Source organism: Penicillium expansum (genome assembly GCF_000769745.1).
Source record: "Penicillium expansum strain MD-8 chromosome Unknown contig224, whole genome shotgun sequence".
NCBI classification, from domain to species: domain Eukaryota; kingdom Fungi; phylum Ascomycota; class Eurotiomycetes; order Eurotiales; family Aspergillaceae; genus Penicillium; species Penicillium expansum.
The window spans coordinates 941,427-965,804 of record NW_015971275.1 but is presented as its reverse complement, the minus strand read 5'-3'; the positions used below and the strand labels follow the sequence as shown (position 1 = coordinate 965,804).

General features: G+C 47.5%; 9 protein-coding genes across 9 annotated transcripts; 4 read left to right on the top strand and 5 right to left on the bottom strand.

Moving 5' to 3' along the window:
• Nucleotides 1–479: 479 nt before the first annotated feature.
• PEX2_069740 (uncharacterized protein) lies at nucleotides 480–3,020 on the bottom strand (the record flags this gene model as incomplete). The annotated part of the gene is made up of 7 exons (XM_016744245.1): nucleotides 480–691; nucleotides 748–1,184; nucleotides 1,450–1,646; nucleotides 1,694–1,744; nucleotides 2,012–2,148; nucleotides 2,375–2,576; nucleotides 2,628–3,020. The coding sequence occupies 7 exons, from the start codon at nucleotides 3,018–3,020 to the stop codon at nucleotides 480–482; spliced, it is 1,629 nt and encodes a 542-aa protein (XP_016599958.1).
• A 187-nt stretch (nucleotides 3,021–3,207) lies between these two features.
• PEX2_069730 (Major facilitator superfamily domain, general substrate transporter) lies at nucleotides 3,208–4,833 on the bottom strand (the record flags this gene model as incomplete). The annotated part of the gene is made up of 1 exon (XM_016744244.1): nucleotides 3,208–4,833. The coding sequence occupies one exon, from the start codon at nucleotides 4,831–4,833 to the stop codon at nucleotides 3,208–3,210; it is 1,626 nt and encodes a 541-aa protein (XP_016599957.1).
• Nucleotides 4,834–5,642: 809 nt separating this feature from the next.
• Nucleotides 5,643–7,099, bottom strand: PEX2_069720 (FAD-dependent oxidoreductase; the record flags this gene model as incomplete). The annotated part of the gene is made up of 4 exons (XM_016744243.1): nucleotides 5,643–5,685; nucleotides 5,734–6,057; nucleotides 6,223–6,358; nucleotides 6,604–7,099. 4 exons carry the CDS (start codon nucleotides 7,097–7,099, stop codon nucleotides 5,643–5,645), a joined length of 999 nt encoding a protein of 332 aa, XP_016599956.1.
• Nucleotides 7,100–7,282: 183 nt separating this feature from the next.
• On the top strand, nucleotides 7,283–8,302 carry PEX2_069710 (beta-ketoacyl [acyl carrier protein] synthase domain-containing protein; the record flags this gene model as incomplete). Its single annotated transcript, XM_016744242.1, has 3 exons — nucleotides 7,283–7,328; nucleotides 7,393–7,864; nucleotides 7,924–8,302. 3 exons carry the CDS (start codon nucleotides 7,283–7,285, stop codon nucleotides 8,300–8,302), a joined length of 897 nt encoding a protein of 298 aa, XP_016599955.1.
• Nucleotides 8,303–10,358: 2,056 nt separating this feature from the next.
• Nucleotides 10,359–11,252, bottom strand: PEX2_069700 (Serine hydrolase FSH; the record flags this gene model as incomplete). Its single annotated transcript, XM_016744241.1, has 5 exons — nucleotides 10,359–10,879; nucleotides 10,930–11,007; nucleotides 11,061–11,079; nucleotides 11,154–11,181; nucleotides 11,239–11,252. 5 exons carry the CDS (start codon nucleotides 11,250–11,252, stop codon nucleotides 10,359–10,361), a joined length of 660 nt encoding a protein of 219 aa, XP_016599954.1.
• A 1,013-nt stretch (nucleotides 11,253–12,265) lies between these two features.
• On the top strand, nucleotides 12,266–20,675 carry PEX2_069690 (type I polyketide synthase; the record flags this gene model as incomplete). The annotated part of the gene is made up of 15 exons (XM_016744240.1): nucleotides 12,266–12,874; nucleotides 12,926–13,274; nucleotides 13,327–13,411; nucleotides 13,460–13,619; nucleotides 13,669–14,205; nucleotides 14,255–14,375; nucleotides 14,430–14,589; nucleotides 14,661–15,651; nucleotides 15,701–16,987; nucleotides 17,037–17,363; nucleotides 17,415–17,476; nucleotides 17,532–17,617; nucleotides 17,670–19,432; nucleotides 19,495–19,815; nucleotides 19,866–20,675. The coding sequence occupies 15 exons, from the start codon at nucleotides 12,266–12,268 to the stop codon at nucleotides 20,673–20,675; spliced, it is 7,668 nt and encodes a 2,555-aa protein (XP_016599953.1).
• Nucleotides 20,676–21,004: 329 nt separating this feature from the next.
• On the top strand, nucleotides 21,005–22,068 carry PEX2_069680 (aldo/keto reductase family protein; the record flags this gene model as incomplete). The annotated part of the gene is made up of 5 exons (XM_016744239.1): nucleotides 21,005–21,036; nucleotides 21,108–21,165; nucleotides 21,215–21,396; nucleotides 21,478–21,847; nucleotides 21,916–22,068. 5 exons carry the CDS (start codon nucleotides 21,005–21,007, stop codon nucleotides 22,066–22,068), a joined length of 795 nt encoding a protein of 264 aa, XP_016599952.1.
• Nucleotides 22,069–22,364: 296 nt separating this feature from the next.
• On the top strand, nucleotides 22,365–23,285 carry PEX2_069670 (putative gamma-cysteine synthetase regulatory subunit; the record flags this gene model as incomplete). The annotated part of the gene is made up of 1 exon (XM_016744238.1): nucleotides 22,365–23,285. One exon carries the CDS (start codon nucleotides 22,365–22,367, stop codon nucleotides 23,283–23,285), a length of 921 nt encoding a protein of 306 aa, XP_016599951.1.
• A 131-nt stretch (nucleotides 23,286–23,416) lies between these two features.
• bud32 (serine/threonine protein kinase BUD32) lies at nucleotides 23,417–24,241 on the bottom strand (the record flags this gene model as incomplete). Its single annotated transcript, XM_016744237.1, has 1 exon — nucleotides 23,417–24,241. The coding sequence occupies one exon, from the start codon at nucleotides 24,239–24,241 to the stop codon at nucleotides 23,417–23,419; it is 825 nt and encodes a 274-aa protein (XP_016599950.1).
• Nucleotides 24,242–24,378: the final 137 nt, after the last annotated feature.

Sequence of the window (24,378 nt, the reverse complement as noted above, 5' to 3'; positions counted from 1 at the left end):
TATGTCCAGGCGCCTTGGCCGACTTGCGAGTCAGTACCTACAACATACGTAGATATCACCCTGCATCTCCATCACCCCTAGTGTGTTTGACATGTCACCACTAACCAGGATCACAACAGTAGACCTGTCTCTTTCGTATAGAACATATTGTACATTGCATAACGTCGGCGATTATCCGGCTTTTTATAGAGTTCGGGTACTCCGTAGTGCCCGAAATGATCGACAAGTCCACCCCTGTAAACCCTTATCTTATTTGGGACTATACAGCGTAGGTACACGTGTTCATGTAAATGAACTTGATGCACGAGATAGGTCATATGAACCAAGACAGATGACGATTACTACAATGTTTTAGTCAAGAAAGAATAAACCGCATATTCCGCATGATAGGGTCTCAGAATCTGTACTAGGTAGTCAATCCAATCATTTTGCCATCTCCACACATTGAGAGCCTTTGAAAATTCCCAGTATTCAGGATACTAGCCACTTAACTCCCAATCTACAATCCCGCTGACAGATCCATCGTTGACCAAAATATTCCGGTGGCGTAGTTCTCCGTGGGTGAACACAACGTGGTGTTTGTTTTGGGACAGCATACCATACAAGAAATTCTTGATATGAAGTTTTGGTGCTGTGGATTGATAGGCATCAGCAATTGTGTTATTAAAGGCTTCTTTGGAGTCGAACGGTCCTGGAAATGTGTATTAGCACTCATGTATATATAATATCAGCGCAGTCACTACTAACCTCTGACATGGTAAGTCTCCAAGATCGGATCGGTAACGGGGCCAGAATCAGCCGAGCCTATATAGTTACCGTTGGGAATACTGCGAATTTCGCGGAGATATTCCTTGAGCTGGTTGGGGACATGGACTTTCGTATCCTCATCATAAGTTTCCCAGACCATATCGAGAGTCTGACCCTCCACAAAACTCATGAACATGTAAGTATCAAAGAGGCTACCGTAATCTTTGATATCTCGGTGTATCGGGCCGTAAGAGTAGCAAGCGAATATTTTCGGCACTGGGAGAGTTTCCGTATTTTGTCCTACAAAGCTCATGTTTTTCGCCTCGCTCAATGTGGCATGGAATCCAAATTTGACGAAAATTTCAGGTGATATTCTTGCTATCTTCACGCCGCCCCAGTGAAAGATGGTGTTGTCGGGGTTGACCATTTCATTGACACTATCTGGGCTAGGTACAGCGATATCGGGAACCGAGAGAAGAATGTTCATCTGTGGTCACTAACTTCGTGGAGCACCATGACACTGTATAACAGATAAACATATACGATGGATTCTGTTCGAAAAGCTATGGTGGGAAATGCTGCTAAACATATCAAGAAGGATCATCCCCAGCTAGGATAGCACAATCCAGAAAAGAAAAACAAAAAAAAAAGCACCAGCTCACAGTTCAGAGTCAATCGACTCCCACTAGCAAGATTGATTACCAAACTTGGGCTGAAGCAAGTTCCTCTCGCTTGAGGAATGGTGGGATCCCAACGATAAGCGCAGCAGAGGAAAACAATGTGCCAATAGAGGCTTCGTTACCATAGGCCACGTAGGAAAAGTCCATCTCCTGATGTTTCTCGGAGTCAATCCACGCAATTCCCGGCAAATACTCAACGTTTCGAGTGCTGCTTATGATCTGTCATTTATCAGCTAGATATCCATGGCGCAACTATTCACACTTACGTCGCTGATTTCCATTTGTTCGCCCTCATCCGTGGCAATGTAGCGTTCCAGCTTTCCAAGTAGGCGACCTCAGGTAGAATCATCAGATCCCACATCGAGGTTGTTCTTCCTTGCAAAGTGGGCAAGATTGTGAATATTCTCCAAGCGGCGAGAAAATAGAAGAAATTTCCAGTATGTGTCTAGATTGGAAGAGCCAAGAGGAGCCGATGAAAGGAAGGTCGACCATGCTTCTGTGAGGAAGTTGCTCCTATTATAGCTTTTATATAGAGGTATGCGTCCATAATAATCTGCGCTTAGGTCTTCTATCACAGGACGAACCTCAACATGCATGCCTAGGTCTTTGAGAACAGAGGAGAGCTCAAGATCAGCGCCCTTGAGCGCCTTCGGCAGTAGTGCCTTGACCTCGGGAGATGTATGCGGATAGGAATGGGAGCAATAGATACCAAGAATACCGCCTAGTAATGGTTAGCCTCCCATAGAGTGTTGTGTTGTTAGGAGACTATACCCATTTTCATAAACTTGGGATCAATAAAACGCTTTTCAAGAACCCATGTAGAGACAAGCTCTCGGGGTTAACAATTGACTTTGGTGGAATAGATCCTCCTATCGGGTCAGTCACATACAAGTTGTATGTCAAAGTAATCCGTTCTCCTTCTGTGATAGTTTTGATCTCGTGCTCACAGTCGCTGTTGAGTGCAGCCCACTGAATCGTGTTTTCGCTTTTCTGACTCCAGTCGAAGTCGACCTCTTTGCCCTTGTGTTGAACAACCAAATTACCACCATTGAATGGCGATGGCAAGCAGACAACGAGCGGCCCAATCTGACTCTCAGATCGGGGCGTGTCGACATGCTTCTTGAAAAGCCCAGATGGACCAGAGTATACCTATCACAATTAATATAAAATCAATACCGCCATATAGGAGAATCAGCATACATTCAGTTTGTACAACTCAGCCTTCAACTTCCGGAACGGTAGACGGTCCTCTTCCGCGGTGTTGAACCTTGGGAGTAGGATCTGCTCCACATTGTCAAGGATTCCGAAGGCTGATAGGTCGAAATTGGTCGCGAATTGTTTGAGGTCAAGTTTTCCTGCTTTGCGATACCCAGGATCAATAACGTCTTCGCCCCCAATGCCGAAACCAGCAGGAGCACAATCAGCCACTAGCCGTTTCAAGGCGTCAGCTGCAGAGTTGTAGTTTAAGCATCGGTCAAGAGGTAGAGTTAGCTTCTGTGCCTTATGATCTTCACCTGCACCCCAGAAAACTGTAACCGTAGGGGACACCGAGTTATATATCTGTTTTTGCTGCCATTTTAAACTGCGAGGCATTTAGTATTATTAAATTGAGTATTTCATACACTGGACAATCTGTCTATTGTCCCAAACTCTAAACCCAAGGAAAAGGACGCATATATGGCCAGGTGGTGAACTTGAATATACACGTCGAATTAAAGCCTTGTTCAAAGGATCTGACCAGCCGTTTGCTGGCATTATCCCTCTTTCCAGGATGTATTTCCTAGCCTCCAACTGCGACAACAGGGCCACCAAAAAGTCTCTCATTTTTCATGACAACAGCAGCGACGGGGACCATAACAAAGGTCATTTGCATGGCATTGGTGACAGCCAGGATTGCCTTGTCCCGCAGCTCGCCGTCCAAGCTCTTGAACAAGAAACTCTGGGCACCTGCTACCGCACCCTGGATTTCCGTTTGCGAGAAACCCTTGCCAGCCAGTGCTACTGATAAGTCCTTGATAGCGGTTGATTGGTATATCTGGGATGCGATGGCGAGCGCGATAACCTGCCCACCGATCTGCGAGACATTTTGCAGACTGAGTGCAGCACCTGTATCCTCTGGCTTGACAGTCAGAGTAGCAATTGTATAGCCCGTCACCATAGACAGACCAGTTCCAACAGCCACGAGGATTGTTAGCCCGTAAATAAGTCCAGTCGATGAATTCGGATCAAGATAGACCATCAAGGGGCCCCCGCCAGCTATTAAGAATACACTAGCGACGATATAGATCACCTTGTAGATTTTGATAAAGTGGAGGAATGCCCCTGAAACAAGATTGACTGCGACAGCGATGACGATAAAGGGCAGCAGGCGTACGGCTGCCATGAGGGCCGCGTCATTGTTGACGAACTGGAAGTAGATGGGGATATAATATACAACGACGAAAAGTGTTGTGGTTCCGGCTGCTGTTGAAGCATAGAGAAGCACCTGTGTGCGATCGCGCAGCAGATGGACTGGAAACGCACGTCTAGCAGGGGTGGTTAGGAAAGCGAAGTATTGCTGGGCCATATAGAGGACCAAAACCACACCAAACACAACAAATGTTGCAATTGTGCGTCCGTCTTTCCATGGCCACTGTGAGCCGGCCATTGTAAATGCCAACAAGAAGCTGGTCCAGAGGCCGGCGCCGAGGATTGCCCCGACAAAATCAATCGAGGCTAATCGTCTTCGAACACTGACTCCTTGCATCGGATGAATAGCGGGAAGATAGAGAAGGAATGCTGGAGCCGAGACTGCACCAATAACCAAATTGATGTAGAAGGCCCAGCGCCAGGTTGCAGAAGACACCGAAAAGGCACCACCAATAACAGGTCCTAAAACGGCGCCGAGACCCCAGAACATCGCAATCAGTGACATGTAAAAGCCTCGTTCTTTCTCCGTGGTCATAACCGCAAAGTATTGCAGGGATCCAAGGTAAATGCCACTCCCCCCGGCACCGGCAATGACACGGCCGACAATCAGGGCGCTCATGGTCGGTGCAGCGCCGCAAAGAGCAGAACCGGCCTCAAATAGCACCACGGTACCAACAAAAATCCATTTCATATTGAATGTGTTGAATAGGGTGCCGAGGAAAAGAATGACGCACACGGAGCCCAAGGGAAAGCCTGCGCCAATCCATGCGATTTGACTGACATGGCCAAATGCTGCGATCACGGAGCCTTGAACATCTGCTGCGATTGTCGTGTCGAGGCCGTACAGGAAACAGGTAACGTATAGTGAGACGCAGACGACGACCCAAGGGAAGCCCTGTATTGTCCTGCTCGGCTCCGAGTCAACCAAAGCACCCCCCTGTGGTGGTTCCTGGGGGGCCTTTTCAGCATCCCGTTCCCCGCTGTTCTGTGATGCCATATGGGATGGTTGTGAATTCGTTAGTTGGGCGATATCCAGGAACTGGAAGTCTTACTTCAAGACAACACGGCGACCGATGTTCTGAAGAAGACTCGGGGGCGCGAATTGATAGTAAGCAATAACACCGAAGTTCGAGGCTTATACTGAAAGTTGCTTAATTTTGCACATTGGAGGTTCAGATAGGTATGATGAGAAGAGTGGAAAGAAGGACTTGTTACAGTACTTGTTGATATGAATGATATTTTCAAGTTGTTCGTGGAAATCGAGGCGTCAGATATAGTATTGGAAACATCGAAAGAGTGGAAAGGGGGATTTGTTTGCCAAAGGAACTTGAATCGTGCATGATAGCGCCCTTACTCGCCATAGCTTGAGATGTTAGCTTAGAGATTCCATAGTTAAGATTATCAAGCGACAGAAGTACGTTCAGGGTGTATTTCTAATCAACATTGTTTGTCCTTTGTTGCATGACTGGAGACCTACTGCACCGGCATGTAGCGTACATCCTAGTTTCATCCGGATCCTTCTGGTTCTGATTCGCGATTCAAATGTTCTACTCCACTTCGAATGATTGCAACATAGACTGCTCAATCCTGGTACGAACCCCTAGAAAATTGGACCAGAGTATAGTAGAATCATCTGTAACTAGGGTAGTCTAATACTTACAATCAGTTTTGTCACCTTAGTCTCGCTGAGTAAAAGGAGCATTGCTAACAAAGAATGTAACCTGATGGATTACTTGATCCCGGGCGATCATGACTAACCTAACTAATTCAGGCAGACTGCTGCGGGAACTCCCGAAAGTCTAATTGCTAGGGTAATCTTCGATCCACCCCCAACAACTCATGATACTCGCTAGAGTACGTCTATAGCTGCACAATTGCTTCCTTCATACTTACATACGGTTTCACAGATAGAATCGCTTGACTTTCCTCCTTTGTCGAGATCTTTCCCTGCGAAGTGCGAGAGCCCCTTTGAATGTCTGATGCCCGTGGCCGACGAACGCTATCCCAGACCCGTTGGAGACTTGGGATATTATCACGGTCGTAGACATCACCAAAGAGTGCGTTGATACCCTCACTGTCCTCGAGAGCCTGGTTAGCGCCCTGTCCTTGGTACGGAACCATCGTATGGGTCGCATCGCCGATCAGCACGGTCCGGCCCCTAACGTACGTGGGTAGAGGCTCCTGATCGCGAACCTGGAAGAGATCAACTCGCGGAGTACGACTGTATGGTGATCTTGTTAGTATTGGATAGGACAGGAGGAAATAAATAAATGGTCTTAGAGCTCCGAAGCTCATGGCTCACCTGAAAACCCTCTGGAGCCACTGGGGAAATCCCTGGATCCCGTCCACTATCTCTGCCACGCTCCCTTGAGCATTCTAAGAATACTCTAACTGAGATGGTCTCTGGAGACTTGAGTCCGGGACTGCACAGGCGATGTTCATCTGTCCACGGCCACGGCAGGGGTACATCACCACATAGCGGTTGCCAGCATCGCCACTGGCAATTATGGCCACGAAGGTTCCTTCATCAAAATTGAACATAGCCGGCCATTAGCTCTGTTTCCCAATAGCGTCTCTCACGACACTCATTAGGAGAACAAAACGATAGACTGAAAGCCCACAGGGGACTGGCGCTGGATGAGAAGATGGGATCACAGCTTCGCGTACTTTGGAATGGATACCATCTGCGCCTGTAGGGAAAATGGGAAGTTAGTGGGGTTTCATCTAACCCTGAATAGTTTCATTCTCTCCCGATCTCTTTGCTTACCGATAATCAGATCTGCGATAATAGAAGTTCCGTCCTCAAATTCTACCACCCCAGTCTCCGGGTCGACGCCCACAATGCAACTGCCATACAGCACTTTAATCGGATTGCCCTCTCCAACTTCGCTCGTCACTCTCTGTAGCAAGACATCTTTCAGGTCCTGTCGAAACACGAACCATAAGGTGCCGTCCTCGTCCGGTCCACGGCCCAACTGGCTCTTGCTCATTTCCTCTTCCTGGGTGTTGTATGTTCGGTATCCTGCACCCATAATGGCACGGATCTCGTTCCTTTTAATGCCCAGCTGCTTCAGTATGGAGATTCCATTTATACCAACACCAAGGGCAGCAGAGGATTCTTTGAAGTCTTTGCCCCGACGTTCGTGGACAGTGATGTCGTACTGGGGGCATTTTCGGAGGAACGCAGCGGCAGAAAGGCCAGCGATTCCGGCACCTATGATGACGACACGGAGCTTGGAAGGGTATCTGGTGTTGAGAGGCATATTCTTCAAGCGAAAGAGCGATAAGGGTGCTGTCAGCAAAAATAAGGTCTGGAGCTGGGTATAAGAGTCCCTCTTCTATCCCCCATCATTTTTTGGGATAGCGAAGCGTGTTTTGTCTCTATCCAAACTTGCACTCTAATTAATCACACCCAAACTGATATTTACTCATACGGCATAACTACTATGGCGGGTCCAGAGCAGCACGAGGCGGTAGCCATTGTTAGGATGGGTAAGACTCATCTCACTACTCTTTAACTCAGATAAGAATATATATTGATCATATGTTACTTTAGGGTGCCGATGGCCTGGGGGCGTTCGTAACGCACCTGAGCTTTGGGAGTTTCTCGTAAACAAGGTTGACGGTTGGCGGGAGTTTGACGAGCCCCAGTTTTCGACCCGAGGCTTCTATCATCCAAACTCGGATCGCCCAGGTACTATGTCTATGCGTGGTGCATTCCTGGCAGATGAAGATGCCCGTTTGTTTGATCATTCTTTCTTTGGCATGACTCGCTTGGAGGTAGACACCTTGGATCCATCTCAACGAAAATTGCTTGAGGTAACATATGAAGCTATTGAAAATGCTGGTGAGACATGGGAAAGTGTTTCAGGCTCGCGTACAGGCGTTTTTGTGGGCAATTTCTGCCTCGACCATTGGATGATACAGTCTCAAGACTGGGATAACCCGAGACCCTACGCCTTCACTGGTGCCGGAACTAGTATTCTTGAAAACCGAATAAGCTATATTTTCTTTTTTCAAGGACCAAGGTATGTTACGGATGATAAGTCGTGTCTCTTGAGGAAAGTTCTAACGTGGCGGCGTATAGTCTGACTGTTGACACTGCCTGCTCATCCTCCATGTATGCTTTACACTTGGCTGTTAACGCAATCCGCGCTGGTGATTGTGACTCGGCAATTGTCGCATCTGCCAATTGGATCGCAGATACTGGTGTCCAGATTGCACTTGATAAACTCGGCGTACTTTCCGCAAGCTCGAGATGTCACACCTTTGATGCCAGAGCCGAAGGCTATGCTCGTGGTGAGGGATATGGTGCTATCTACTTGAAAAGACCTTCTTTAGCCATTGAGCAACAGTCGCCCATCCGAGCAATGATCAGGGGTACAGCTATCAACTCCAATGGCCGAACAGGGGGTATTACACGGCCCACGATAGGCCGGGGGTTGGGCTTTGGGCCCGGGTTCTAGGCCCAAATTTGGGCTTTGCGGAAGCCTACCCTAAGTCCGCGTCATACCAACCAGAGCATACAAAAGGGACTGGGACCACTGTCCAAGAAGTGAATCCAGAGAGGTGTAGGAGTGTGTGTTCTCAATCTGTAACTATCTGCTACTTGTAATTTCTGTACATCAATGCTTACATAGCATTTCTGTGAAATAAAGAAAAGACAGGTCAGGCACATGTGTAGTGGAGAACCATGCCCCCACTACAAAATGTATTTAGGCTAGGAAATCACCTAGATAAGAAAGTGATCGACATGCCAATGCCAAGGCATAATTGAAACTAGCGGCTTGGTGTTCACTTGGCGCCAAGGCAGCACTAAATCCGCGGGACTTGTCGAGGCCTATATACCATTGATCGTAGGGGTATTTGAAGCTCTTAATATGCCATATGATCTCCTGCCCTATAGTACTAATAGTTTAGTGTCTCTTTACTCTCTTCTCTATATCTAACTACATCTAATATAACATATTGTCATTTCATGATCTTGTCTACTAGCTTGTAGATCTCAACATGACTTCGCAAAGCCCTGCGCTATCCAACTGCGAGGACCATGGAAAACTATGTTTGCATAATTTCTAAAAGCGTCACTGTCATTGGTCACGCCAAGTCTAAGGAAGCATTTGGGCCGAACTCATCAGCTTTTTGGTAGAGTACACTATATACTGGTTTTTGGGTTGCCTACTGATATGCACATCGATGTACCCTACCACGACAGCTCGGGCGAGAAATACGCTGATGCATGCATGACACTGGTAATAAATATGGTATTCTTTCAAATTCAAACACCTAATTAATTACGGAAGAAGCTATGAACTACATGCTAAGAGGCTAATGATTATTATTACTATAAAAAAAAGCAAACATGTGCATATACATTAGCATAGTCCTTGCCCGGGCTGTCGTCGTAGGGTACTATTGATTTCGCATGCATGCACAGCAATTAGGGCAACAAAGCCGGGAATTAAAAATTTGTAGGACAAATTCACACAGCGAACTGAACAGTCGGTGAATTTCTTGGAACTCCGCAGCGCTTGGAGATCTTCCTGTATGTGTCGAAATGGTGAGTCTGGTAACAAATCGGTGCTGCACAGCTGCAGGAAGAAGTCGGTGAGACCATTAGAATGTCGTCATAAACCTGCTGTTCCCTAAGTAACAAATGATCGACAGCATAGCTTTTGTTATACATACATGGCAATGCTGTGCAGTATCGATATCTTCAGCTCAGCCTCTAATATCAAGAGTGATCTTCCTCACAGACCCCGATCGTATACATGCAGTTTTGGCCACGGGCTCCAAACTATTGCTGTGGTTCGCTGTTGATATGCAACACACAATGATCGGATTCTTATCTTCTCCCTGAGTGGGTGTCCACATGCTCTGCAGAACTATATGCGTGGTGTAAATTGATAACAAACACATTACTCGCTTGAATACTGGAAGTTTTATTTCCCTTTGCTTGAGATTTATCGCAATCACTATATCAAACGTCGAACATATCTAGTACCAATATTATTATAGCGAAATCGCCCATCTCATGAGATTAGAGTGGATATGTACGTAGGAGATCTACCCCTTACATAGTGGCAATAGATCGTTGATACCATCACCATCAATATAGCCAGAACTAAACGCGCGTCGTCATTTTGTAAAATATTTCCGCATTTCAAGCATCCTGTAACCCGTTACCGCCCGTGGTGAAACTTTCCCTTGCTCCGACTATAGCTCGTGCCTCGCAGCTGCAGCCTGCAGGTTAGAGCACATCGCGGGAGATTCACTAGAAACCAAAGTATCATTGTAGCCTAAGATAGATTGGGAGATTATCGGCGGAAATTTTTCCCATAAGCTCCGCTTGAATGCATGTGTAAATGTTAATGATCAATACGCAATTTGGCTAGGGTACGTCATGGAATGTAAGATCTCCACGAGCTTTACTCGAATAGATAGGTAGCTATCACTGGAATTCACGAGTCTGCATGTTGTAATGTAATATAACATGGTGAAAATTCAGCCTTTCAATCAAGGCTAGGTCTGTGCCCTTGTAATAGCCCTGTTAATAGCCTTGGCCATCAAGATCACATTATCAGAAGATATGGGAATCTCATGGCCCTTGCCGTGGACGAAAGCAGACCTAACTAGCTCATTACATGCCTTGCTAGCTGCCTCGGCCTTTTCCTTGTCTCGATCGTGACATCCCCAAATATGAGCCGTCGGTATATCAAGAAGCCCATCGGCTGGATTGAACTTCGATCCAAATAATTCCTCCGCTAACAAATCGTGGTACTGGAGCAAGCCCGGAGCAGAAAAAAAGATCCCCACTTTGAAAGGCAGCTGCACGGCTTTGTTGTCTTTCTGCTCTCGCAGTTTCTTGAACATCCACGACATGACAAAGGTAGCACCTAGACTGAACCCCATGACACCATCGTACGGGCCCTCGGCTGCCACGTAGCGCTCCAGATCATCGAATGCCTTTGCACAAGACTGTGGTAACATTGGGTTGCAATAGGCGAATGTTTCATCGTCGGGAGGCAGTAAGTCTCTCAAATCTAGTCTTTTATTAGAATTTGTTGATCGATAAGCTTAAGGACAATCAAACCTTCGTTCAGCGCCGAGGGAAAAGTTCCATCGACGAATTCATAGCTGTGGCTATTACCGAGCTCATGTCGAAGCGCAGCTTCAATTAATGTTAGCTCAATGTTTTGTGATGGACTTGGTGGATAGAGGTACCGGTTTGCCGTTTGAAGATCTATAGAGTTAAAATCGAAATAGTCAGCAAATTTGAGTTTTATATGACACCAAAAATCAATAGTTATATCTTACCTCCGAATTGGTGCCCCTGCCATGGAGACTGTCGTAACTGTCAGCTACCTATGACCTTAAGTTTGAGAATTCAGGAAAAGCATACCATAGAAAATGCATGTTGACAGAACTATACCGCAGGAAAGACCTAAGGGGGGTGAAACATGTATATTTCTTGGAGACTACCAACTACACACGCCGTCACACCCCAATATGTATGTAACGCCGCAACCAGAAAACATCAGAAAAAGCCCCGAGCGGTATCCCTTTGGACGCGCGTTTGCCGTCTGAATATTGGGTAACGTGGATTGAATGATTGGCTCCAAGGTGGATGATATCCAGACCCTATCTCTATACCCCGTTATTGGGTTTCCTTGTTTTGATCTGTATCACATCTGGGACAGTATAGGCACCCAACTAGACCCCAATTTATATTTTCCATAGCTATTTTTGTAGATAAGATAGAAGATCTGACTGCAGCAACGGTCCACGAGTGTAAGTCTCAGATGCAAGGAATACCTAACCTATCTCTTTTAGGTCAGGCCGTGTGCCTCTGCGTGCTAATATGCACCCCCCACTACTCTACATATTCTAAGTCGTCATTACGGAGTAATCCGTAGGGAAATGAGATTGTGAAATGATTTATGTTAAGGTGATGCCATGCCGCATGTCCGGATAATTTCTATTTCCCCTGGTTATATATAGACGTCCGCTGCGTGGTTCATGTTTTTACTGACTTTGCATACATCTAAAAAAAGACCCTAAAAAGACATTCAAAAGGAACGCCCGAAAGAAAATTCCCTCCTTGTTACATATGACGTCCCTTATATCACCCTTAGCCCAGCGAGTAGGATCTACAGGATTCTATATCGCCAAGGACAGAGGCCGCATAAGCTGCCAACTATTATAGATTGTGAATTAGATTTCCGGACTTTTAGACTGCCAAGTGTCAAATATTTTGGTCGTGGGACCTGCATGCAGTTCACCGCTACCAACATATGTAAGTAGGCAGAAGAATGTGAGACAGTATGGTGACATAGAGATTGTCTTAAAGGGGTTATCAGGCGCCATTTCCCTTTCAGAGTTCCTCCCCAAAGCAAAGAACAAGCGTCGAACAATAACAAAAAGGCAAGATGTCAAGGCCAACAGAAAAAACACTGTCACCGTTGGCAATTGTTGGACTGTCGCTCAAATTCCCACAGGATGCGGTTTCCTCAGAATCCTTTTGGGACATGATCGTCGAGGGAAGGTGCGCCTCAACGGACTTCCCTCCAGATCGATTGAACATCGACTCCCACCATAACGTGAACCCCAATCGTCTTGATAGCTTATCTCTACGTGGGGGTCACTTCATGAAAGAAGATGTTGCCTTGTTTGATGCGCCTTTCTTTTCTATTACTGCCGCAGAGGCAGAGGCTATGGATCCCCAGCAGAGGCTGATCCTGGAAGCTACCTTCCGAGCACTGGAGAATGCTGGTATTACCATGGAAGGAATTGCACGATCAAAGACGTGCGTTTTTGCTGGCTCATCAGGTCATGAATATCTGATGTTGCAGGCAAAAGACCCCCAATATCTACAGAAGTGGGGTATCACAGGAACGACTGGAAATATGGTGGCGAACCGTATTAGCTGGTTCTTTGACCTCATTGGACCCAGTGCTGCAATTGACACTGCTTGCTCAAGCAGCCTGATGGCCATTGACATGGCATGTCAGTCCATATGGAGTGGTGACTCAACCATGGTATGTTTGCGTTTCAACCAAGCCTATGACATTTCTAAATGATACCTCTAGGGACTGGCGATTGGAAGTAACGTTATCCTGGCACTGGAGACATCACTGATGATGGACAACCTGGGACTTCTATCCAAAGACAGTCGTTGTTACAGTTTTGATGAACGTGGTAATGGACATGCACGAGGTGAAGGGGTTGGCGTTCTTGTCATTCGCCCTTTAGAAGATGCTGTACGAGATGGAGATACGGTCCGAGCCATAATAAGGTCTTCAGCGTCTAACCAGAATGGAAGGACATCGGGGATTACGCTGCCGAGTAGCGAGATGCAAGCTACATTGATACAAGAGGTTTATCGCAAGGCGGGATTGGACATGGCAACGACGCGCTATTTTGAAGCACACGGAACAGGTTTGTTCATAAAAATATCTGCAGAACTGCAATCCAAGCTAATATAACACAGGAACTGCCATTGGAGATCCAATCGAAACCGCAGCCATTGGCTCCGTATTTCGACCACATCACTCTCTAGATAATCCATTATACATGTGAGTATAATAGCTCCAGGTCTTGACACACGCTAATAAGATATTCAGTGGGTCGGTGAAGTCCAATATCGGGCATCTCGAAGGTGCCAGTGGAGTTGCTGGAGTCATCAAAACAGTCCTGGCACTAGAGAAAGGGATAATTCCTCCCAACAGTGTGAATCTGCAGAGCCTGAACCCAAGAATTGATGATGATTTCTTGAATATTAAGGTAATTCAAACCAATTCAGGACCTGAGTTATTTTGTCTGACGAGTACAGTTCCCACAAAAAGCTCTACCCTGGCCCTCGGAAGGACTTAGACGAGCATCAGTTAGCTCTTTTGGCTATGGCGGATCAAACGCCCATATTGTGCTGGATGATGCTTACCACTTCATGAAACTGAATGGCCTGAAAGGGAACCATAATACAGTGCTCCCCGCGCAGTTATCTAAATGCAGAGATTGCGATCTGGACACAGAGGGGGGAATTAGTTCAGATGCAACTGGCTTCAATGGACTAACAGAAACAACAAACGACACACCTAAACTCCTCGTCTGGTCAACAGCAGATGAAAAAGGAATTTTTCGACTTAAAGAAACCTGGAAGTCACGCTTCCCCACAATCTCCAAATTGAATAAGGAGAGCCCAAGGTTTCTCAATGATCTCGCTCATACATTAGCGAGTAGACGGTCTCATCTATCATGGAGGTCGTTTGCTGTCACTCGCCCGTCAGATGACCTGGGGGCATTGTTTGACCGATTTTCGCCAGCCTCCAAGTCTCGCGGGTCATTAAATCTTGCTATGATGTTCTCTGGGGTAAGTCTGTGTTTATATTTTGAGATCACTGATACTAAAGGTTTTCTAGCAAGGAGCCCAGTGGTATGCGATGGGGCGCCAGCTTCTCAATATTTACCCCGTGTTCCTGCAAAGTATCGAGGATGCTGGCGAGTATCTCCAGACATTAGGATGCGAATGGACGCCCCTTGGTATGTGAAATAAATCTAGCGGTCATACCGTGGTTCTTTGCTAACATAACTCAGACGAGCTCGAACGCAACGAATCCACGTCGAATATCAATAAGACTGAGTATAGCCAAATCCTGTGCACAATCCTCCAGGTGGCTTTGGTCGATCTCCTCCGCTCTTTGAATATCACTCCCAAAGCGGTACTAGGTCATTCATCAGGCGAGGTGGCAGCAGCGTAAGTAATCTAACCTCTTGAGAGACTATTCTTACCATTTATATCAGATACTGTGCTCGTGCAATATCCAGGCGATCGGCTTGGAAGGTATCCTATTATCGAGGTTATATGAGCAGCAAGCTGGAGAGTTCCAGCCAAATGAGAGGTTCCATGCTTGCAGTGGGACTATCAGAACAAGGCATCAAGCCGTACATCGAGAAGCTCAGCAAGGATCTCGAGGATTTTAATCTCATTGTTGGCTGCATCAACAGCCCCAAGAGCGTCACGGTGACTGGAGAGGTGACCCAGCTCGACTCCCTCAAAATCATACTTGACAAGGATAATATCCTTTGTCGGAGGCTTAAGGTCAATTTGGCTTATCATTCACCTCAAATGAAGGAAGTCGCGGCTCTTTATCAGGATGCGATGGGAGACTTGGAGGTAGATTATACGGGACATAATAATAGCCCCGAGATGGTGTCCTCTGTGACCGGCGATTGGATCAATCCAGGAGAGGTCTCTCAGGCTGCATATTGGGTGAAAAACATGGTCTCTCCAGTGCGCTTCTCGGATGGCCTGACCACACTTTGCTCGGGGTCTGCTCTGAATTCACACAAGAGACTGGACGGTAGTCATCGCAGAACAAGAGATATTGACCACATACTCGAGGTTGGTCCACATTCAGTCTTACAGGGTGCCTGCAAGGATGTATTGAAGAACATTGCAAACCACACACCAACTGAATATCTTTCACTATTGGTACGAAACATGTCAGCGGCTGATACTGCTTTTGCCGTCTTTGGTAATCTGCACATCGCCGGCTATCCGATTGATCTTTCCCTGGTGAATGGAATTGATTCTACTGGACACGACATTCCAAAATCATTGCCAGATTTGCCCGAGTACCCGTTCAACCATGATACTTCATACTGGCATGAGAGCAAAATTAGCAAAGACCACCGGCTACATCCATTTGGCCGGAAAGATCTACTGGGGGTCTCTGATCCGAACTGCAATCCTTTCGAGATGCGGTGGAGGAACTTTGTACGGGTTTCTGAGATGCCTTGGACCAAAGATCATCAGGTGAGAGCATTCTAATACCAATAAATTTACAAGCTGACGAGAAAAAAAGGTCAATGGCACAATTGTATACCCTGGCGCTGGCATGCTAGTGATGGCTATTGAGGCGGCCAAACAGGTGGCAGAGCAAGGACGAATTATTTCTGGATTTAACATCCAAGAAGCCAAATTCCATGCCGCGATGATAGTTCCCCCTGGAACACACGGCATTGAGACTAGCATTTATCTCCACCCCGTCAAGGGCATGGACTCCAACATCTCTGGCTGGTTTGAATTTCGCCTCTGCACGTGTGAGAACGAAGAATGGATCGAGAACTGCACTGGATCTATCCAGATCGTGTACACTTCCGACGAGGATGAGCATGAAATGGACAAAATGCACCAAGAGGAATTGTGGAGCTCGCGATTGGAAGCATACTCGGATGCCATCAAAGCATGCACATTACTAGTGGACGGCTCGTCTCTATATGATCGGTTTTTAAACTCTGGCTATGACTATGGAGAAGCATTCCAACTCATCGAGACATTGTCACTTAGCCCCGCGCAGCCGTGTGTAACTGCTCACGTCAAAAGATTATCTTCTTCAACAGGCGAGACGATCCACCCAACAACGCTTGATGCCATACTGCAAACATCCATCTGGACCGGGGTGGCTTCTGAGACGGAGAATATCCCTACAGTTGTTCTAAAGAGTGTGCGAAACTTGTGGGTTGCGAGCACTTTGGAAAACACATCATCCAGTATTCTGAGGACGTATGCTACTCGCACTGTGGGATCCCCATGTCTGAGCTCTTCATCCGATATCTTCGCATTTGATGAGGCATTGCACAAAACTGTGGTTTCCATTGAGGGACTTGAAATAGAAGTCGACGAGATGGAACTTGCAGAGGAAAGTTCCACTGAATTCCCGGAAGATCTCTGTTATCAGGTTCAATGGAAGCCCGATCTCAACCTACTGAGCAACAGAGAAACCACGGATCTCTGTATAAATGAATACCCCGAATTGAAAAGAGAAACAGAAGATTTCTTTACTGACTTGGATTACATGTTTATGGCGCGCATCGATGAAACCTTGAAAATATTATCTGGCCAACAGCTCAAGCCCTCAATGCCACATCTGCGGAAGTATGTGGACTGGATGATGCATCGACAGCTTAGCGAAGATCAACTGGTTGATCTTGACTATCTCCAAGATGTCGAAAATCGATTGCTGAATCTTAACAAAAGAGCCCATCTCTATGTCACTGTTGCTCGAAATTTACTGAAGTTCATTACCGGTGAAATGGATTCGTCAACCTTCTTTGAAGTGAACATGATGAAAGAGTTTTACTCTGAAGAAGTAAGTCCTCGTGTCCATGCTTTAGTGCCATTGCTTATAACAGGACTAGGTTCAGGAATCCCAGGGGCTCAGGCAGTCTGGCAAATACCTTGATCTTCTATCTCATCTCAACCCCAGAATGAAGATTCTGGAAGTCGGCGCAGGGATTGGATCCATGACAGAGGTTATGCTGCGCACATTGGGGAATACTGAAAAGAGCAACCCGCAGTATGCCCAATGGGACTTCACCGATAAATTAGAATCGTCTTTTGCTGATGCTCAAGACCAATTCCACCAGGAAGCTGGGCGGGTGCAATTCAAGATTCTAGACATCGAGCAGGATCCTGAGAAACAGGGATTCGAGTGTGGCACATACGATATAGTCGTTGCTTCCATGGTGTGCTCACATTTCTTCCTAGAAACTTTTCAATCTCTAACTTCAATGCAGGTCATTCATGCTACTTCGAACATTAAAGCTGCTCTAGGCAATGCCAGAAAGCTTCTAAAGCCGTTAGTGTGATTACAAACGCTTGATATTCCAATTAATCTAACATGTACTATCCAGAGGGGGCAAGCTCATGCTGTACGAGATGATCAGTCCTGGTGTCCGGTCTACTTTCACCTTCGGCCTCCTTGAGGGATTCTGGATCAGTAAGTTCTTCGTCTCTGATAAATGGTCAGACGACAATGCTAATTTTCACAGATTCAGTCGCAGATTCGGGGCCGGGAACTTGCTTCGACGAGAGGCAATGGAACGACCTTCTTCTCCAGACCGGATTCTCCGGCCTTGATTTCATTTTACCAGACTTTGATGGAATCATGTCCCATGAATTTGGTCTGATAGTTTCGACAGCCGCCGAGGACCCACCGGCAGTCTATCCTGTGCCGGAAATTGAAATTGTCTACGACGCTGCCAAATCGGACCAGCAGGAACTTGCACAGTTCCTTGTCAAATACTGCCAATTGAACAAGCTCGCACCTGTCCGTTCTTTCTCTGTCCAAGAGGCGATGGAGCACACGTCTGAAAATCCATTGCTGCGGATCTTCCTTCTCGAGCTTGACGTTCCCATTTTGTCAGAAATTCAACCAGAGCTGTTCCAACAACTTCAGATTCTCCTTTCCTCACCATCACAGGCTCTGTGGATTAACCAAGGAGGAGGAATACTACCCTCCCAGCCGCAATTCCATCTCGTGGATGGACTGTTTCGCGTACTGATGACGGAAGATAGCAAGCGTAAACTTCACCTACTTTCCCTCGAGCCTCGCGGCCCCTTGGATACAAAGCAACGCGATCATATCACAAGGTTGATTAGATTTTTCTTGTCACCATCTACTTCAAATGCAGATACGGAGTACATTGAGCAAGATGGAGTCTTGAACATTTCTCGCCTGATCGCTTCCAAACCATTGAATGAGAGCATATCTGCCATGGCTACCTCGCATCAACACCGCACGCAAAGCTTCGACTGCAAGACTCCACTGCGGTTCAACCCCACATCTCCGGGCCTAATCAATGAATTCGAGTTCATTGAAGATGAGACTGCTTACATCCCACTCGAGCCAGATGAGATCGAGATTGAGATTAAATGCGCAGGACTGAATTCCCACAACGATCTGATTGCAGCAGGCCATTTGAAGGCGAGTGATACTGGATCTGAGTGCTCTGGAAATGTCATTCGAGTGGGTGACGCCTGTGAGCGATTCAATGTCGGTGATTCCGTTGCTGTCCTACACAACGGTTGCTTTGCCACGTCCATTCGCCTGCGGGAAACTGGGCCCGTCGTTAAGATTCCTGCGGGTATATCATTCGAAATTGCGGCAGCTGTTCCAGTTAACTTCGCCACTGCATACATAGCACTCCACACCGTGGCCCGCATCCAGCCTGGCGAGAGTGTGTTGATCCACTCAGCATCCAGAGATACTGGCCAAGCAGCAATCCAGATTGCAAAGAATGCTGGAGCAACAATATTTGTGACAGTTATTTCTGAGAGCAAGAAACAACTGCTTATGGATGTCTACGGCATTCCTGCGTCCCACATTTTCTCCAGCCGCACGGTTGTATTTTCAAAGATGATCAAGCATCGCACCGGCGGAAAGGGTGTCGATATTATTCTCAACTCACTGACAGGGGAAGGTCTGTTCGAATCTTGGAGGTGTATTGCACCCTATGGTCGATTTATTGAGATCGGTAAAGGGGATATTCTATCAAACCAGGGCCTCCCTATGCTCCAGTTCCTCGAGAATGTCACCTTCAGTGGCATCGACTTAGCTGCCATGTCAGTTGAAAGACCTGAATTATGCATCGCTGCTCTCAAGTCGGTCTTTGATTCTATACAGACTGGCGACCTGCATCCATCCCAGCCTATTCACTTATACGGGGTAGGGGAAATGGAGGAAGCATTCCAAAAGATGCAGACTGGCCAACATATTGGTAAAGTGGTACTTGAGATGCGTGGGCATGACCAGGTAAAGGTAAAACTCACCATTTCCCTTTTATATACTTGTTCTGACAGCTCACTCTTTCCTAGACGGCGTTGAAAACCAGACCCAGTTTCACGTTGGATCCCAATGCAACGTTCGTGGTGTCAGGGGCATTTGGGGGTCTGGGAAGAAATATCGCATGCTGGCTAGCAGATCAGGGAGCTCGCTATTTACTCCTTCTCTCAAGATCTGGGGGACAAAGTGAGAAGGGTAAGGACCTTGTCAAGCATCTTGAACTGAAAGGTGTGATGGTCCTGGCCCCAGCTTGTGACATCTCGGATGGAGAATCAGTGAAGAACGCTTTACGTGAATCCCGATCACAAATGCCGCACATCAGGGGGTGTATTCAGGCAGCCATGGTATCGAGAGTAAGTATCGATGTAACTTTGTTGATTTTCAGATCCACTAACCTCCCTAGGATGCTCGCTTTGAAGAAATTTCCCACCAATTCTGGCAAGAATCCATTAGCCCCAAGGTCCAAGGATCGTGGAACCTCCACAAACACCTGCCCCAAGGCATGGACTTTTTCATCCTGCTGTCTTCTCTCTCAGGCATTTTAGGATCCACTGGGCAGGCAAACTACGCCGCTGGTGATACCTTCCATGATGCGCTAGCTCGGCATCGTGTCGGGTTGAGCGAGAAGGCGACTTCCCTCGACTTGGGGTGGTGTGATTTCAGTGATACCATGTCCAACAATACCCGGCCCAGAGACCGTGGTCTAGCACCGGTAACTGAAGCCCAATTCCATGCCCTGCTAGCCAAGTTTTGTGATCCTAGGATTGGACTTCCAACACGGTTAGATTGCCAGACTGTCATTGGCTTGTCATCGAGTGCACTCTCCGACAAGAAACAATGGCAAGATAACCCACTTGTTCGACACCTGATCACCAACGAGAGACTCGGTGGAAAAGAAGATAGTCGATCACACAGCGCCAAGGGGGCAGGGTCGCTGCTGCAAGCCGAAACTTTGGCTGACGCAAATGCGGCAGTCTTGGAATTATCCACTGAAAAGCTTTCAAAGACTGTAAGCATGGCGATGGCGGACGTTGATGCGAACACACCCTTGCACCAGTACGGAGTGGACTCGCTCGTTGCGGTAGAACTGCGTGATTGGTTTGCGGAAGTGCTTCAGGCTGAGTTGGGTGTTTTTGAGATCCTTGGAGGTGCAACGTTGGCTTCGGTGTCACAGCTGGCTGCGAAGAAGAGCAACCTCGTCCAGGCTTCATAGATAAATAGTTGTGTGATTCGTTAAGATCAGACTATAACTGCTATTAAAATGTCCCAGTCTAATCCATATAGTAAAATGATATGATACTTATCAAGTTGTAGTGCATAGGTTTTATAGAGCTCGGACAATTCCTATTCGGGCAATATGGGACCCCCCCACTATGATCTCATCGCTTCTTATCAAACAACATTTTGGCATTCTTGTTCCTTCAGAATCAATTCAACAACAATTATGGCAAAGCTTACTCTCCAGTCAAAGCATAGACTACAGTCAGGACATGAGATCCCAGTTATAGGATATGGGGTCAGTTACCCCGCAAGCACAGACATATGCGCTTCAACCTTGGAAAAGAGCTGACATTGTATGACTATAGGTGTATATGATGTACGTTTGAATCAATACCTCATCCTGGATGCCCTAACCAAACGACAGTCCCTCATCCGCGACTGAGAAGGTTACTCTCGAAGCCCTGAACGTTGGGTTCCGCCATGTACGTCCCCAGGAAAGATCACAAGAAGCCCACACTAAATATATCACAGGTCGACTCAGCAATCATGTACCGCAATGAGAAGCCATGTGGAAAAGCAATTCTGAATTCCAATCTGGATCGATCGCAGATCTTCTTTACGACCAAGATCCCACCGGGATCAATGGGCTATGAGTCTACCAAGCGAGCCATTAATTCCAGTTTACGAGAAGCAGCACAGGAATACTTTGACCTGTAAGCTCCCACAGGAATCAGTCATAAATATTCCCTATCGGATTGGAATCTACAATCTAACCGCTGGAACCCAACCAACAGTATTCTAATCCATGCACCCTACGGCGGCAAAGAAGCCCGTCTGGGCTCTTGGGATGCACTAGTTGAAGCCCAGAAAGCAGGCAAAGCAAAATCCATCGGTGTATCTAATTACGGTATCCATCACCTCGAAGAATTGGAGGCTTATATCCAGGGTGGTGGGGGTGGCCAGATCGATGTCGGTCAGTATGAGCTGCACCCGTGGCTGGATCATTCGGATATTGTGGAGTGGTTGCAGGAGAGAGGTATTGTTGTTGAGGCGTACTCGCCTCTTGCGCATGGGAGTCGGCTTTCGGAGCCTGTGTTGTTGTCTATAGGGAAGAAGTACGGGAAGACGCCGGCGCAGGTTTTGATTCGGTGGAGTTTGCAGATGGTAAGTAGTGTCCATTTGGTTCAGAGTCAAGGATATAATATAGAGTCGGCGTGCTAATAGTCTGTTAGGGATTTGTGCCTTTGCCCAAGTCTACTACGCCGAAGCGCATTCGGGAGAATGCCGATGTCTTTGACTTTGAGTTGGCGGCTGAGGATATGAAGTTGCTTGATACAGGAGAGTATTCGCCCACGGACTGGGATCCGACAGTTGATGAGGATTGAGGTAGATGGTTGCATGTTAGATGAGTGAAGTGGTTGTAGAGTAGAGAAGAGTAGAGGAATCCGGAGGAACGTTGGATTTGTCAGGCCCGTTGGAGGGGCTCTCCGCGGGGTGAACTTGCGACTTTCAACTTTCGGACTCCGATCTCTTCTTCCTTAACACTTGCGATTTAGATCTCAATACATCTATCTCTCAAGTTTCACTTATTCTTCCATCATGAAGTTGATTTTATCCAGTTCGTAAGTGGTTGTTAGTCGATGCGCCTCGAATCAAGTCACTCATCCCTCACAGGAATATTATGCAAGCTGGACGGCAATCCGTCATTCGCCAGCCTCTGACCCAGAAATCAAACGTTGAACTAATCAACTCTCTTCGATCGAACTTCATTGCCTCGCAGCAGGTCGAAACGTCACCGGTCAACGGCACCGAGACAAACGGTCACTCGGCCGTGTCGCATCCGCCCTCATGGACGCTACAGACCAAAGATGGTCTCTATATCCCCGCGATCGACTTTTCACAGCCCGGCCTGTCAGAGGAGCGCGACCAATACGATATCACAGTGAAGCTATTCTACCTACCGGGAATCCCGGTATCAAGGCGGTGCGCACACACCAGAGAGGCAATTGATCTGGTATTGAAGGAACTACACGTCAATTCTATCGATCTACTGATTGTCTCGTTCCCGGGGATCCTGTTTGACGCAGACGACGACAGCGAAGAAGAAGACAATGAGGCAAGCAATGGTGAACCGGACGACTTCGACAGCCTGGTGCAGACATGGCAGGTGTTGGAGTCACTGCACGAGCAGGGCGTGATCGCCCAGCTGGGCGTCGCTGAGTTCGGCAGTGAACGCTTGGCCCGCTTCCTGCCGCATACCAAGGTCAAGCCCTCGGTCGATCAGATCAATCTTAAGGATTGCTGTGTCGTTCCTAAACATTTGATTCTCTATGCGAAACAAGAGAAGATTCAACTCCTCACCCATAACGATTGCCATGATATTCTTCCTGTCGGCACAACGCGGGAACTGCTCGGTCCCGTGGAGAAGAGCGGTGCGGGAATCTTGGCTTCGTCTCCCGAGGCCAACGACGGTATCCAGGGAGATATCGAGCCGCAGTGGGTGGTTAAGTACACGGCGGTCATCAAGGATCGCGGAGTAGTCGAGAACAAGGGGTATTTTGCATCCGCTGATGTCGGCAACTGTCTTAAGGACCGGTCATGAATGCTTTTCTTTTTCTTCTTTGCGTCAATAAGGATATTTGTCGTGACAAGCGTGGCGTTTCTTTTTGCTTTAAAATCGAACATAGCTGGTGTGGGAAGTTGCATCCATCTCTAAAATCAGACGAGGCTGGCTTAACCAAGCATGCTCCTCTTCCGCCCTCTCATGCGCACATCCTCAAGCCTCTTCAGCGCAGAAGGAGCTCCCTTGTAGCTATCCCGGTAACCCGCAATCAACGCATCGAACATAGGCTCCGAGCGCGGATGCGTGCTCCCAATTGCCCGCTCCAACACGTATAAATCAACCGCCCGGTCCTCATCCTGATTGCTCTGCGACGCAAGACCGAAATCAATCAACACGATGTCCCCCTCTGTGGAGGGCGAACCAGCACCATCAACGGCACCATTTGCATTCGCAGACGGGCGCAACATGAGATTACTCGTGGTCAAGTCTCCGTGCACAACACCAGCCTTGTGCAAGACACCAATGGCAGCGCCCATTTTCCTCAGCAAGCCGCGCACACGCGCCTCTTCGTTTTCGATCTGTGACTCATCCAACGAGCCTTGGTTCTGCTTCATCCATGCTTCCCACTGCTCGAGAACTACCCGGACAACAGGCCCGTCAATCCACTCCATCATTAGCCAGGCACCGCCCCACCCGCCTTCTGTGCCGCCGTGTCCCTCCCAGTCCATGGCTAGGAGGGCTGGAACGCTTACGCCCTCCCGTATGAGTTTTGCCAGGCATCGTGCTTCTGAGGTTATCCGGTGGCGGGTGAGTCGGCGGTCGAGAATTGGGTGGCGGTAGGGTTTTGATGGGCGGATCTTGAGCGCGGCGGGGATGGAGGGGTTGAGGGAGGTTGTTTTGTAGAGGTGGGCTTCGGCGCCTTGGATTAGGAGGGTTGGTGGTGGTGTGGTATTGTTGAAGGGGGAGGGGAGAGGTGGGGGTTTGTATTCTTCCATTATGAGAGAGTTGTAGAGGAGAGGTTGAAAAGTGGGAAGGGATGAAGTGGTTGAAGAAGGAAAAAGTTGGGGTGGGGCGGGTCGGAGTATAACCAGTTGTATACATAACCAACTGGGATTATTTAGATTTTATATAG